At 32.7% G+C, this 15960-nt stretch overlaps 1 protein-coding gene across 1 annotated transcript; it reads right to left on the bottom strand.

The window, feature by feature from the left end:
* Window positions 1-11490: 11490 nt before the first annotated feature.
* LOC114752957 (uncharacterized) lies at window positions 11491-15327 on the bottom strand. Its single transcript, XM_028941632.1, has 5 exons — window positions 15005-15327; window positions 13889-14003; window positions 12262-13110; window positions 11950-12095; window positions 11491-11770 (listed from the first exon to the last, which is right to left on the bottom strand). The coding sequence occupies exons 3-5, from the start codon at window positions 12313-12315 to the stop codon at window positions 11551-11553; spliced, it is 420 nt and encodes a 139-aa protein (XP_028797465.1). The 5' UTR covers window positions 12316-13110; window positions 13889-14003; window positions 15005-15327; the 3' UTR covers window positions 11491-11550.
* Window positions 15328-15960: the final 633 nt, after the last annotated feature.

The raw sequence follows: 15960 nt of genomic DNA, 5'->3' as shown, positions 1-15960 counted from the left end.
TTAAAATAATATATCATGACTTTTATACTTGCCATGATTTTCAAATCAAAGAAGTTATTTCACGCAATTCAAATGAGAATAAACAATAAATATTTTTGGAATAAATAACTCTTGTTAACTTTAAACTTAAGATACTTTTTAAGATAACTTTTAATTCTAAAATGTAAATAACAACTCAACTAAAATAATTTAAACAGAAATAATGTGAGATAAGTGGCAGATTCATTATGAGAGATAACTGCCAATTTTATTAAGATGGGGTGAGGAACGCATAGATAGGGGAGATGTGCATAAAATTTCAATTTTTACAAAAATAGAAAAATAAAACCTATTTATCTGCATCATGGTGAGACCACTTGATAATCTCTCATCAGATCCTGCTTTGTACTCTACTTTTATATAGTAACTAGTTCAATACCCGTACAATGCACGAGATACATTCAAGACAACTAAAAAGTTGTACAATTGACACCTTTTATCTTTTTTTTTTTTTTACATGCAACAATTGTTGGGAAGGGGGAAAAAACCTAATAGATGAAAGGATCATAACTCAAATAGAAAATCAGTTTATGACCTTGATTTGATAATATTTATATTTTCAGTTGGATCCACATAAAACTAAATAATTAGTTGTAAATCAGCCTTTAGCTTTGGAATGAAAATTTAGTGACTACATAATTGTTAAGACAAATCTTTTTACCCAAATCAATGGAATGAAAATTTGGTGCTTTCATTGTTGACTAAAATTGGAGAGGTGAAGACTGAAAGAATTACCCAAAAAACTACCTTAAAACAGTTGCTTCGAACCACCACATGTATATAGCCACAAACTCATACATGCAACCAACCCTACTACCTGTAATCATCACTAACCCCACACCCATGGGTTGTTATAGTCGAAAAGGCTGATTGTTGCATGTTGGCCTGCAGCCAACTCTTGCTTTGTAACTAACCACCAAATAATCATGAGATAGATCATGTTTTAAATTTTGTGAGGACAATTTTTTGTGTGAATAATTTGCCAAAAAAAACAAAGAAAGGAAAAACACATGAATAGGAGCACATGTGTAGGGGAACATGGGTAGAAACATGACTTTTACAAAAATTTAAAAATGAGGACCATTTATCTACACATTGGTGATGCCATGTGTTGTATTGCTAGCAACTCCTACCTTGTACTCTACTTTTATATATTAATAGACTAGCACAGTGTTCGTGCAAGCATGTGGGGTGACTTAGTACCTCTTTGTATAGTATACAAAATTGAATCACTATATTTAAATATATAATAAAAACTGTCACGATTATATATATCCCAATATCCTCATAACCAATTTAAAAACTTCCAATTATCAAAATATATTTAAAAAAACTATCACGATCATATAATAAAAAATTGCCACGATCATATAAATCACGATCGGATAAATATACCCCAATATCCTCATAACCAATTTATTTTAGGAAATTGCTGATAAAGATATAATAAAATCGAAATATATTTAAAAAACTGCCATGATCATATAATAAAAAACCGTCATGATCATAAAATCACAATCGGATAAATATATCCCAATATCCTCATAACCAATTTATTTTAGGAAATTGTTCATAAAGAAATAATAAAAATTGCCCCACGTTTTGGATTTTGTGATTATAGCCCTTCCTATAATTTATCAATTTATAAATAAGATCATATAAAATAATTTGAAAAAAGAAGAAATTCTAGGTTTATTAGTTTAAACTAAACACGATTACCAACGTGGATATATAAGACTATTAGAAACATGGGTAGAAAATGGTTTAAAAAAATTGTTCAAAAAAGTGGGTTTTTGTTTAAAAAAGAACATTTATCTACCCATAGACGATGCCACGTGTCGTGCTATCAACTACTCCTGTCTTGTACTCTACTTTTATATATTAATAGATTATTATTAATAATTACATAACTAATAAATTGTTCTTACATATGTTTATTTAATTTTTGAAGAAATATTATGGGATTTCATGCTTAAAACTTTTAAAGTAAAATAAGCATTTTTCTAAAAATATATTTAATCTTATATTTTATAAATATATACACATAATAATTATCAATTAACTATATTTTTCATATATTATTATTATGTTGGAAAAATATGTTATTTCAAATAAAAATATAAATTAAAATCTATCAATTATGTATCATCATATTAACTTATGTTCTTTTCAGTAATTTATACATGAAAAAGTGCTTTTGATAATAATTATCCAAACACTCTTATTTTATCAAAATCATTTTTTTTTGACAAAATCTATTCTTCTAAAATCTATTGTCAAAATTTTTTTTTTTCAGAAGCTATTCTCTAAACCATGGTTTGGATTTATTCAAACAACCCCTAAAACTTATGTTTAAAATTTAAGGGACCAAAACCACAATAAAGGCATACTTAAAGGACTAAAGATTATATTAATCCTTGCCTATAAGTAAAATTTTCTTCCTCCTATCGATTTTATAAAGACTTACTGTGAGTTTTGATTTTGATTTTTATACTTAACTGCCTTAGGTAAGGCAAAATTCTTTAGGAATTATAAGACCAAAGACCACAATTTAAAATTATAGGAACCAAAATCAAAATTTGAACAAATTTTAAGGACAAATAATGATATTAACCATTAGTTCTTTTACTGAAAAGCTATAAAATATAGATATACTTTTCTATTTTAAATTAGTTTCAGAAAAGTTAAACAAAAATTGTTTTTACTAAAATTTCATATAATCTATAATCAAAATATCAACATAATATCGTTAAAAAAAGTAATCTTATAATTTGTTAACTTTACAATTATGTGGATCATCGAATAGAATGAGCATCTAGTTCAGTGCCTACTTGCTTAATTAATTATCCTATGGCGTCTAATTAATATTTAATTAGGACAAAGCCTATCTTCTTCTTCTTCTTGGGCCGCCAGCATTACGGGCTGTTGAGCTGTTTTCTTTTATTCCGCCTTTGGTAATTGAGGTGCACAAAGAAAAAGTATTTTTTTTTTAAAAAAATATATCCTTATTATTTTAATAAAATAGTTACGAGTATTATTTCTCATCATATTCACTAATTTTTCACTCAACCGTCCAGCCTTCGATACTCGTAGGTCATATTTAAATATTGTCAATATCAATTATGATAAATATTTTCAATGTAAAATTTTTATTTATAAAAATTTAAACCTTTGACGTTACTGAAGAAAAATTGAGTCCCTAATACTTGATATATATATATAAGTCGAAAATTTTTCTTCAAATTATATCTTATCTGTTTAGCAATTAAATATGACATCATTTTGTGTGTGTGTGTGTGAGTTTAGGATAGCCTAAGTCACTTTAGTCCATAAACTAACCTCAGTTAGATTTGAGGCATTTGTTGTGTATTAATCCATGTCCGGTTGAGAGTGTTTAAAGTTAAAATCCCCCTAACAAACATATTTATGTAATTAAAATTTGTGTTTTCTTTTTTAAGTGAGTGAAGTTACTTATCATCTCGACCAATGGTTGGTCCCACCACATTTCAAATTTAATAGCTGAAGGAGCCCACAAAACAAGACTGGACATCATACCCCAGGGGGAAAAAAGGACTGGACAGCGAGCAAGAGGTTATGAATTCTGATGTATCTTCTTGCACTTCATATGGTTTGTGTTTTGTCACAATCCAACTTTCTATTTGGCCACACTCAGACAAGTCAAAGAGAACCTCAAAATCAAGAAGTGGCCACAGCAAATGAATTAAAGATGACCGATTACTTCATTTCGTGTGAGGTCTAAATCCATAAACCCAGGGGTCAATTTAAAAAAAGAGAATCCCATATAAAATATTGTTACCAAATATGATGTATGGTAATTTCAAATTGAAAAATTTCAAATAAAGACCCTCCAATATATAAAATAGCAATGAGGGATCCTGAATTTGAAAAATAGCTGGAAAGGACTGGGTCCCAAATTACAAATATGAAATCTTGGTTAAAAAACAAAAACATCCTTCTGCTTTTCATATCCTGTTCCCATATCCATCTCTCTCAATTTCTTTTGCGATCTCCATTTTCATCTGCTCTATCCTCACAAACCCACCTTCTAAAACTTTAATTGCATTCACCATCTCTCTCACTAGATTCGTCTCTCTTTCTCTCTCTCACCCACAATGATGAAGACGATGAGGCTGTTATTAATCACCTGGAAGTTGCTTTTCGCTGAAACAAAACCCAATATCCATTCAATGCTTCTCGTAACTTTGATTATAAGCTGTGGCAGTAACTAAAGGACACGATTCATTCACTCGATCGTGAGTAATAGTATGTCACCTAATGATATTAGGAACTAGGATCCATCGTCACAAACCCACCTTCTATGGATAGCTGGGAAGTTGGAACTATTATATAAGATCAACTAATGACATTTATGCTGAATGGAAATGGTACGCCACCTATTTAGTATTTGAATGTAAATTGATTGGGAGCAACATTGTGATGAAATAAGAAGGAGATTAGTCTTGATGTCATTTTGATTCTCATTATAACTTTGTGCCCACCATATGGATGCTCCTGATTGAATATCAATCTTCACAACATATATATAGCAACATTGTAGAGCTATTTAAATTCTCATTTCAACAGAAAAATTTAAAATTGTAAAAACCTTATCGGAACATGTCATTGGCTTACTTAACTTGTCATTAGCCTAACTGAACTTGTCATGAATCCTATATCAGAAGTGCTTGCTGTCAAATAAATCTGCAAATTCTCATTTCAACAGAAAATTTAAAATTGTATGAAAACCTTATCGGAACTTGTCATTGGCCTTACTTAACTTGTCATTGCCTAATTGAACTTGTCATGAATCCTATATTAGAAGTGCTTGCTGTCAAAAAAATATGCAAATTCTCATTTCAACAGAGAAATTTAAAGTTGTACAAAAACCTTATTGGAACTTGTGATTGGCCTTACTTAACTTGTCATTGATCTAACTGAAATTGTCATGAATCTTATATCAGAAGTGCTTGCTGTCAAAGAAATATGCAACATCTCATTTCAATAGAGAAATTTAAAGTTGTACAAAACCTTATCAGAACTTGTTATTGGCCTTACTTAACTTGTCATTGGCCTAATGAAATTGTCATGAATCCTATATCAGAAGTGCTTGCCGTCAAAGAAATATGCAAGTTCTCATTTCATCAAAGAAATTTAAATTTGTACGAAAACCTTATCAGAACTTGTCATTACCTTACTTAACTTGTCATTGGCCTAACTGAAATTGTCATGAATCCTATATCAGAAGTGCTTGCTGTCAAAGAAATATGCAAGTTCTCATTTCAACAGAGAAATTTAAAGTTGTACGAAAACCTTATCGGAACTTGTCATTGGCCTAACTTAACTTGTCATGAATCCTATATCAGAAGTGCTTGCTGTCAAAGAAATCTGCAAATTCTCATTTCAACAGAAAAATTTAAAATTTGCACAAAACCTTATCGGAACTTGTCATTGGCCTTAAACTGAACTTTCATGAATCTTATATCAGAAATGTTTGCTGTCAAAGAAATATACAAATTCTCATTTCAACAGAACAATTTAAGTAAGGCTAATGACAAGTTCGATAAGGTTTTCATACAATTTAAATTTCTCTATTGAAATGAGAATTTACAGATTTTCTTGACAGCAAACACATCTGATATAGGATTCATGACAAGTTCAGTTAGGCCAATGACAAGTTCCGATAAGGTTTTTGTGCAACTTTAAATTTCTCTGTTGAAATGAGAATTTGCATATTTCTTTGACAGCAAGCACTTCTGATATAGGATTCATGACAATTTCACTTAGGCCAATGACAAGTTAGTAAGGCCAATGATAAGTTCTGATAAGGTTTTCATACAATTTTAAATTTTTCTGTTGAAATGAGAATTTGTAATTTATTTGACAGAAGCACTTTTGATATAAGATTCATGACAAGTCCAATTAGGCCAATGACAAGTTAAGTAAGGCCAATAACATGTTCCGATAAGGTTTTCGTATAATTTTAAATTTCTCTGTTGAAATGAGAATTTAAATAGCTCTACAATGTTGCTATATATATGTTGTGAAGATTGAGGTTCAATCAGGAGCATCCATATCGTGGGCACAAAGTTATAATGAGAATCAAAATGACATCAAGACTAATCTCCCTTCTTATTTCATCACAATGTTACTCCCAATCAATTTACATTCAAATACTAAATAGGTGGTGTACCATTTCCATTCAGTATAAATATCATTAGTTGATCGTATATAATAGTTCTTACTTCTCAGCTATCCATAGAAGGTGGGTTTGTGACGATGGATCCTAGTTTCTAATATCATTAGGTGGCGTACTATTACTCGCGATCGAGTGAATGAATTGTGTCCTTTAGTTACAGCCCACAACTCATAATCAAAGTTATGAGAAGCATTGAATGGATATTGGGTTTTTGTTTTCAGTGAAAAGCAACTTCCAGGTGATTAATAATGAGCCTCATCGTTTTCATCATTTTGGGTGAGAGAGAGAAAGAGAGAGGAATCTAGTGAGAGAGATGGTGAATGCAATTAAAGTTTTAGAAGGTGGGTTTGTGAGGATGTAGCAAATGAAAATAGAGATCGCAAAAGAAATTGAGAGAGATGGATATGGGAATAGGATATAAAAAGCAGAAGGATGTTTTTATCTTTTAACCAAGATTCCATATTTGCAATTTGGGATCCCGTCCTTTCTAGCTATTTTCCAAATTCAGGGTCTCTCATTACTATTTTATATACTGGAGGGTTTTTATTTGCAATTTTTCCTTTCAAATTTCTTTATGTGGAGTTTTATCATTTAAAAACCAAGTTCATACAGTCGTAGAGACCTTTTTAGTGAAGCCCTCTTCATTTCTCCATGAAATTATTCTACTTTTTAGTGAAGTCCTCTTCATTTCTCCATGAAATTAATAAACCACCACTAGTATGCACCACCATTCATTTTTAGAGTAGAAAATAAAATAGCCCAGGATTTGTATCAGTAAATTGTTAAATTATGTTTAATCCATTCTTAGTGGATTAGGACCCAATTCCAATACTAGTAGGACTATTTTGTGAATAACGGAATATATAGATCCAAAAATGAAGTATTGCCTTTATGGTTTAAAATTTAAATCCTTTTAACTACCCATATGTGAGATATGTGATAATATCAGTTCTAGGGAGTTAGTTTAATTACAAGCATGTGTATGTTCTCTATGAATAGTCTTCTTTCTTTGTTTTTTTGGCCAACGGTATTCTTCTTCTCTCTTCCATTTAGTGTTATTTGTTGTGTAATCATGTAGTGGTCGTATCCATGTACACCCCGAAATCCTTCATAAATGGTAACAAATTTAAAGGAGAATTCTCGTTTAATTCATGAGCATTGTTTTGAATCACCATCACCCTAATGCCATATAAGTTTCACTTGTTTGGTTGACATAATTACTTGGATTTCAAAGTTTATGTGGCATAATCTTATGAGTTAGGCAGTTCTTCAATCTTTCTATGTCAAGCCTATCAATTTGGGGTATGTTTGGATTAGCGGTAAAAAAGGTAATTTATTTTTAATTTGACTTTTAAAAAAGTAAGATTAGGTAAAAATTAGATTGGCTAATTTGATTTGTGTTTGGATTGATTTTTTTATAAAAGTTAGTTTGTAAAGTAAAAAAATTACTTAGATTATGAGGGCATACTCATGTCATCTTAGTTATAAAGCATTTTTAATATATTTAACACATATTAAGAAAAATCTTGAATTGCATTAATTCATCTTTAAAATATAATAATTTTCTAACTTTATCTTTATTTAATATATACACTTCAAAAATAATCGTTTACACTATAATAAATAGAGGATAAAATAGCATATTCATATTAAAAATTTAAAGAAGTGACTTATAAATAAGATCAAGAAAAACCTTCTTTTTTTGACTTATAAATAAGACAAGAGGAATATTTGAAATCAAAAGTGTGTTTGTAACCTATTTATTACTTTTAATTAATTTTAAATAATTTTTTATTATTCATAAATTAGTTATTTTAAGCTTATAATAAGAATTAGAAGGAGTAAAAATTCTTTAAAGGGGGAACCCAACCTTTTTTTAAAAAAAAAACTTCTCTCCGCCTTTAATTTTAACACTCGTCACTTTTCTCTCTCAATGATTGAAAAATATAAGTAACAAATTTTTACTTTTGACTTATTTTGGCTTTTGATGGAAAAGCACAATCTCCTAAACGCTAATACAAATAACCAAATTTTATCAATCGCACAGTTTGCCGTTTATATCGCATGATTACCTCCCAAAATGCCCTGATAAACAGGCCCTTGTTCCTTGGACTCAAATGTTATGTTTTAATACTACTTTTCATTCTTAATATAAAAACTAATTGACTAATTTAAATAAATTAAGAAAATAATTAAATTAATTATTTGTAATAAATATGTATTGTTTTTCCTAAAATACTCTTCCTAATAATATGTATTAGCTGGGATTACTATTTGATGAAACCTACAATGTACAACCACTATGTCTATGAGGATTACCTTAGAAAAAATAAATAAAAATAAAAACAAAGTGGATTGGAGTCTTATATTTAGGATCAAATTGATTGTGAAATTAGCTTTTATGTTAAAGATCAAAGGTAGCACTTTATAAGTTCATATTTTGTCCATAAGCAAATCTTTATCGGGAGAATTAACAAGAGGTCCCAAAAAAGAAATTTAATTATTAAATAGTCATAATGTCAAGACTTACTGTCATTTCTTTATCATAAACTTGTCATTGTTTGTTATTCATTTGTCAATGAATTTTAAGATAGTTAAATCTCTTTTTTGAAACCTAATTATAATTCTCTCATTTTTCTTTGCTCAATTTCCTTTTTCCGCTTCCTAGTTAACGCTCGTTGCTTGTCGTCAAGGAAGAAGGAGCAACCACCGGTGTGCCACCACCATCCGATCTACTTCCTTCGCCGTCCGAACTACTCTCTCCGTCATCCAATCCAGACTTTCAGAAACAGAAGATAGAGAGCAGGCCAAGACATATGCTGCTTACAGCGTACAGTATTGATAGCTAAAATTATATAAATAATCAAATGAAACTGAAGTATTGATTTTTATTTAAAAATATTACAAACATAAAATCAATATAATCATAACCTGTCAATATCAATGTAATAAACATTTCTTTAAAGTATGTAACCTGTGAAAAACTTTACTATTCATCAACCGTGAACCATGCGACCCATATTTTGGGCTTGGCATGTACCCGCCTGAACTAGTTTTTGGTTTTTTTTAAAAAATAGAAGAAGGAATTCATTTAATGTAAAGTCTGTACAAAGCAGAAGTAGCTACAAATATTTACAAAAGAAGTCCAAAGGTAGTATAGCTCTGTACAGTTTGTTTATTTGTAGCTCTAATGTGAGTCAAAATTGCTTCTGTGGTATAAGATCCATTTGCAAAAATGCGATGATTGCGAGCCTCCCAAAGCTTCCAACAAACAATGCAAAACCCAATTATCCAAGAAATGTCCAGCTTTGAGAGCTTTTGAGCAGCATCTTCTCTATTCAAGACACTAGACTGTGACCAAAGAAGTCAATATGCAGATCATGGGGTAAAATTTTCTTCCGAATGGTGGAAGCCGTAGGGCAATTTTTAAAGACGTGATCAATATCTTCCGTCCCTCCTTGGCAAAGCCCACACCGATGTTCTGAAGTGATCCCTCTTCTGCATCTTTCACATTAGTAAGTAATCTCTTTTAAGAAGAAGCCACATGGAGGTCCGAACACGTTGTGGCATAGGGAGCTTCCATAAATGTGTCCAAATATGTTCTGCATTGTTCCATTTGGGGGCTTCTAATGCTCGGTAAGCTGATCTGATTGTGAATTTCCCAATTGATGTTAGGTTCCAAGAACACAAAGGCTCTATTTGATTTCTATCCAGAGTAGTTTCAGATATACCTTGCAAAATATTCTGAGGTAGAAGATGGTGAAATAAATTCCAATTCTAGCAACCATTCTCATCTATATAATCTAAAATTGTCTTGGAGAGATCAGCGTCAGAGAGAGGAGCTAAAGAAAGATGCTTCAAAGGGCCATAATCATTAATCCAATAGTCTGACCGGAATTTAATCTTTGAACCATCAACTAGTTTTAATTCCTATAATTTGATTAATTTCAAATAATAAGTTTTGATTCCTATAATTTTATAAGACTTGGTTTAATTTCATAAGACTTGGTTTAACGGTATTTTCTTTAAATGTAAAGAAAATACTGAAATCTGCTAAATGTATAAGTGCCAAAACCAAAACCAGTTAAAAGTATATTGACCGGATGAGTCCATGTACTTTTAATGAGTTTTTGTTTTAATCCCTATATGTAATAACATTAACTCAGATCAAATCATTATAAAACTATAAGGACCAAAAACTGTAATATGAAACTATCAAAGCAAAATTTCATTAAACTGTAAGAGTCAACAATGATATTTATTCTTAATATTCTTTTATTGAAAATCTATAAAATATACTTAGCTGTTTTAAATTAGTTTCAGAAAAGTTAAACAAAAAATGAGTTTTATTTCTTATAAAATTTCATATAATTTATAATTAACATAATATGGTATAAAAGAAATTAATCTTATGATTTGTTAACTTTACTATTATGTGGATCATAATATTACAAACGCATGAATAGTTGGTTAGTACTAACAACACAGTTGAATAACATAATACTAAAAAAATTAAATGCAGCACATATAATTTTCTGCAATTATTTTTCATCTCAAGCAGCTTGCCATCTTTGGATTCAATGACACTGATTCAATTTGTAATATTTTCTGGGCGCCTAGTCTGGAACTTTCTTTATGATCATTACAACACGTAATGGCGCCATAGAAGCATTTATGGCCGCCTTGTGTGTATCCATATTCACTAAATAATAAAAATCAAATACATGCATAATGTTTTTTCTAAACTTCTTGAAGACTGAAAATGTCTGAGAAAATGACATGTAATAAAATTGAAGTCACATTTCTTTCAGACATTAATTGGTACTGATTGCTCAACTGCTGAGTTCTATGACCACACAAGTCCAACAATATGTTTTAGCAAAATCTAAAAATTTTTATGGTTTTTTGAGCGTTCAAACCCGCCGATCATCCTAAAAGATTGTCAGACTGCCCATTTCATTTTTCTCCATTTTTATTTAGGAAAAAAGGGGTCAGAATTCACCATTTCTTATGTGTATTCTTCTTTTCTAGCATATAAGGGTGATCTTATCTTTTTTCTTGTTCATAAACATGACATGTTTTTACCTTAAAAGCAGTTGATGTTACAATTCTTCATCAGATCATCATCAATTCATCAGTGCTTCCAACATTAGTAGTAACAAGATTGAGAATGACGAAATTTGAAGCAAATAATAAAGTTACTCTGATAACAGAATTAAACTAATTTAAATTGCAGTCATCCCCTCCAAAGCCGTTCATTCCAAACCCTCCCAATAACCAACCAAGGAGGTACCTCATTTGTCCTGCTTTAAACATCCCCGTAAGTATATAGAAAGAGGTTGCCACATGTTCTCAGGAGATGACAGATATTTTGCCCTCCTTTTTGGAGTTGGGGACACAATGTTGGCAACCCAAAACTCGTCTATCTTCTCCAAGAATTTTGGAGCCTCCCTGGGATCGTATCCAGCTAAAGCACTTAAACGTATCCCGATGTAATCTGCTTCAAATTCTTGCCTGCAAGTTATGAAAGGATGAAATGGTACAATTATATCGAAAAAAAAGGCCATGTTACGTTCCTAGAATGAGAATTTTATCTCAGCAAATCAAACCCAGGAATAAACAAGCATGCAGTTTTAATAAAGACATAAAAGGTGTTGAAGGTTAATTAGTAGTTGAGAGTGAATATAGCTTACGCCAATAAGATATGAGCGACAGGAGTGCCATATTCATTCCTGAATGCATCCCATAAGCCAATTGGATTGAGGATGGCCATTAGAATCTCGATGCAATAAGATATTGTCAAGTTTTCAGCATAATGTTGAGCCACAATATGCCCAATCTAAAAGAGCAGAACATATATGAGAGTTCAAAGTCGCAACTAGCCAACACAATATAAAAATTTTACCTTTAGTCCTAAATATAAGGCCTCATTTGTAATCATATAATCAAGGAGCCAACAAATTACAATTCCAAGCACACATGCATGCATACACACACACACCTACCTCACGTCCGATGAGGAATGCTATCTCTGCATCACTTGTGACATGCTCAAGCATCCAATCAAACAACACAATCTTCCCACACTCTGTAGCAAAGGAATGTCCAGAACCAGTCACCACTAGCACCTCCCAGTCCAATCCATCCAAATGTGACGTGGTACTAAGTTGTGACCCTTGTCGTTGGATCTCTTCTTCGCATGCATCAATTATGTCCCGAGCTATCCTTCGTAACCGTATAGTTTCAAGATGAGTATCAGGCAATATTTTCCCTTCAAAAGACTTTTTTCTTTTTCATGAAATGCATCTCTGCGAGCCTCCTCAACGTAGACTCGGAGAAGAGGATTAAACGTGTTCTATCGTGATAGGGAACAATGTGCAGATGATCATAGAATATCTTGACAATAACACATGAACAACATGTTACTATCAACACACCAGCACGAAACCACCATCTAAAACCTCGGGACTTGCGATGTTGCTGCACATAATCATACTGATTCACAGAGTAAAATCTCCTCGCCTCATTGAGAAATGGATTACCCAAGTTCCTGTGTACTCTACCCTGTAAGCGTAGTCTTTGTGATATAAGAGAGTGTGATGAAATCCGAATATGAAGTTTAGCTCTATTCCATGCAGGAACCATCAAGTGTTCAAACTGGGAAAATCTTTTATTGGATAGTAGAATTTCAGTTTTGGGCATAATCCTCCAAGAGCAACTTCGAAATGAGTCGAAGACCAGCTTTCCTGCTCTTCTTCCGTGCGACCCCATGATCGTAGAAGGTAAATTGAGCAGATCACCAAATTCTTATATGAGATTGAACAATATGTGTTTCTTGAAGTAAGAAATGAAACCTGATATGCATCATTTTCATGAAGAGGATATTGTGATTAAGGAAAAAGGAAGAAGAGACGTCTCAGGTAGAAAAAGGGGTCAGGGAAGTCGCCAAACAACATATTAAGAGATCTCACCATCAGGGAAGTCCTCTTAGTAGTTGTTCTTATTTAATATATTAAAACTGTTACTCTTAAACTATGGTTGTTATTTCATTTTTTTTCCAATTAAGTGCATTAAGATAATTTTGGTACAAAATTTAATCCAGTACTAGTCCCTAGGGAATTCAATACTTGAATAAAGTAAAGACAACTCTTAGGAGTTAGGAGGTAAGTCTAAGTGACTAACATCAAGATGATCAAAGAATCTGCCATGACTTATATAAGGCTCAGCAAAACAAAGGATCACAAGTTGACTCTGTATGATATTACTGAGAAACGAAATATAAATTGAAGGTAATTTTGATTCATCCCCTGCGGAATAATGATTCAGTCTCCCCTAGGAAAATGTTGAAGCATACATGAAAAAAGGAGGGAATCTCCAGGACACTGTCAAACTTGTTATGGATATTTGACATGACATTCCACGACCACTAGCAATAGATTTTCACTGAAGAAGAAAATAGTTGATTTTACATACTGAAGTCAAGACAAATACATCCACAGATATAGTGGAGGCTTTCGCTAAGCCCTTCACATGTGTTTAATTTTCTGCCTACAAAATGATGAACCGGATCCCAACCACATCATAAATCAAATTTCAAGATATCAGTCACAAATGAGAGAAGATAGATCATACCAATCAGGTAAGAGTGTTCTAATGCTCTCAATGTCCAGCTCTAGAATTAGTGCCAATCCCAATAGGAAGAATAACCTCTGCCGTTTCCTTTCTAGTGGCCAAAGCACATCGCAAGCTGAAAGTAGTAAAAGAACATAAATGCACATATAAGGGTACAATCCCACTTCCACACCCACACTGACGAAGTGTGCTCTCAGATAGCTCTATCTCCACATTTGTATTTTGAACTTCTCTATATTAATGCAGAGTAGTGTAGCTGTTTGAAAATAAGTACAGTTTAAAAGTCTACAGATCAATATACAAAGAAATGAATATTTAGGCCAGATTCCAAATAAGCGAATAGATAAAACCATGCCAGGACCTTTTGCAAGCATGTACCTGAAGAAGAAAATAGATTTACGCTGATTTCCATCGTGTATCTACAAAAGAACATAAGAAATTTGAAACAAATTGAAGAAATGGTCCAAAGAGATTTCTTGCGAGAAATAAGGGGAAAGAACAAAAAAGACAATCTCCAATTTCTGAAGATCAGAAAGAATCAGAAAAGTTTTGAGGTTAGTATTTATCAGTTACGGCGTGAATGGGATTTTTTTTTTTTAAAAAAAAAAATGAATCACCATAGATTATTAATTGATGCTAAATGCTCACTTGTAGATATCCATCCTTCCATATACTTAAATAGGTTCTGTTAGAGGTTCCACGGTATATTTTGGCTTTAAAATCTCAAAATTGTGTACTGTTTGGGACAGGCGGATTTAACAGATATAAAACCCACTCCAATACTTGTATAGCCACCAAAAGAACAGCAACTTGGGGCATTAAAAATACGAATTCCTTCGTCTGGTAAAAAATATGATTTAATAATTCAAAAACATACAACATAGCATGGGAGTTCATCAAAACCTAACAAGTTCTACTAAAACGCGCTCTCTCCCTTTTTCACATCTGTTCTGCCCCAGGAAGAGCTATATCAACTTGGTAGAAGCAAAAGACCAAAATAAAAGCTAGAACACATACATTACTGAATTAAACTAGCGCAATATAAAGAGAAATCTATATATCCACCGACTCCCGCCCCGGGGGGGGGGGGGAGGGATTGGGGTGGGGAGAGCCTACCGAAAATCCAGAATGAAAGAATCCACATGGATCACCACGAACTGAGACGCAGCCGAGCTACACACAGTGGAAACGGCGACGAGCAGTCGACCACCACGAACTGAGGGAATGGCCGAGCTACACGACGCATAGACTGAGGACCACGACGGCAAAGGTGAGGAGAACTCGAAATTCGGGGGTAGATGAGTTAGGAAGTTAGGCGTTTGATGATATCTCTAAGATGTCTCACGCCTAGGGTTCAATACGATGGAGGAGAATGCTAAAATGGAGGAGCCAAAGAAATGCTCAGCGATGAAGATGTTAGAGTGTTACTCTTCTGATCTCTTTTAAATTAAATATTCCACATGCCTCTCTTTATCTCTTCAACTTTTCCCTTCCCTTCCCTGACCCCTATCTCTATCCCGATTGGGAAAAAACTCTCCATTCTTTCTAACAGCATCTTTTCTAATTTCGGGACATTAAAAAATGGCTAAGAAAGAAGCAGGGAGAATAGCCCCAAATAGCAGGAGTGAAAAGCAGAATGAAGAAGAACAGGATCACCTTCGCTTTATCTGACAATTCAAATTTTTGTCGTCCTAATCGCTTCACACCAATTCAAATTTCCAAACGACATGTTCTTCTGAAATAGTCTCTTCCTTCCTCTGCTCCATTCTTCCTTCGGCTGGTCCGTCGTCCGCTACCTCCATAACCTCACTTTTTATCTTCTTCTCAAGAAAGTGCTTTGGATTTCATATGTTGCTCATCCATGCCTTATACTTTTCCGGTAAAGAGTTTTCCGTTTTGAAACCCAAACGTCTACAGTGGTGAAGGAAAGGGAGTTTTAAGATATCCTTTTGGTTTTGCCTTTCAGTTTTCCTTTTAAATTTTCTCAGAAGCAACATCCGCGCGTGTCTCTGATGATATATGCAGGGAAAGGAAGGTTAACTAAGAGAATAACTTTTTCTGGAGATGGGCAC

Source organism: Neltuma alba, unplaced genomic scaffold, assembly GCF_004799145.2.
Source record: "Neltuma alba isolate B1F8T4 unplaced genomic scaffold, ASM479914v2 tig00007615_pilon, whole genome shotgun sequence".
NCBI lineage: Eukaryota > Viridiplantae > Streptophyta > Magnoliopsida > Fabales > Fabaceae > Neltuma > Neltuma alba.
The sequence above is the reverse complement of the archived record's forward strand: the minus strand, read 5'-3'. Positions and strand labels throughout refer to the sequence as shown.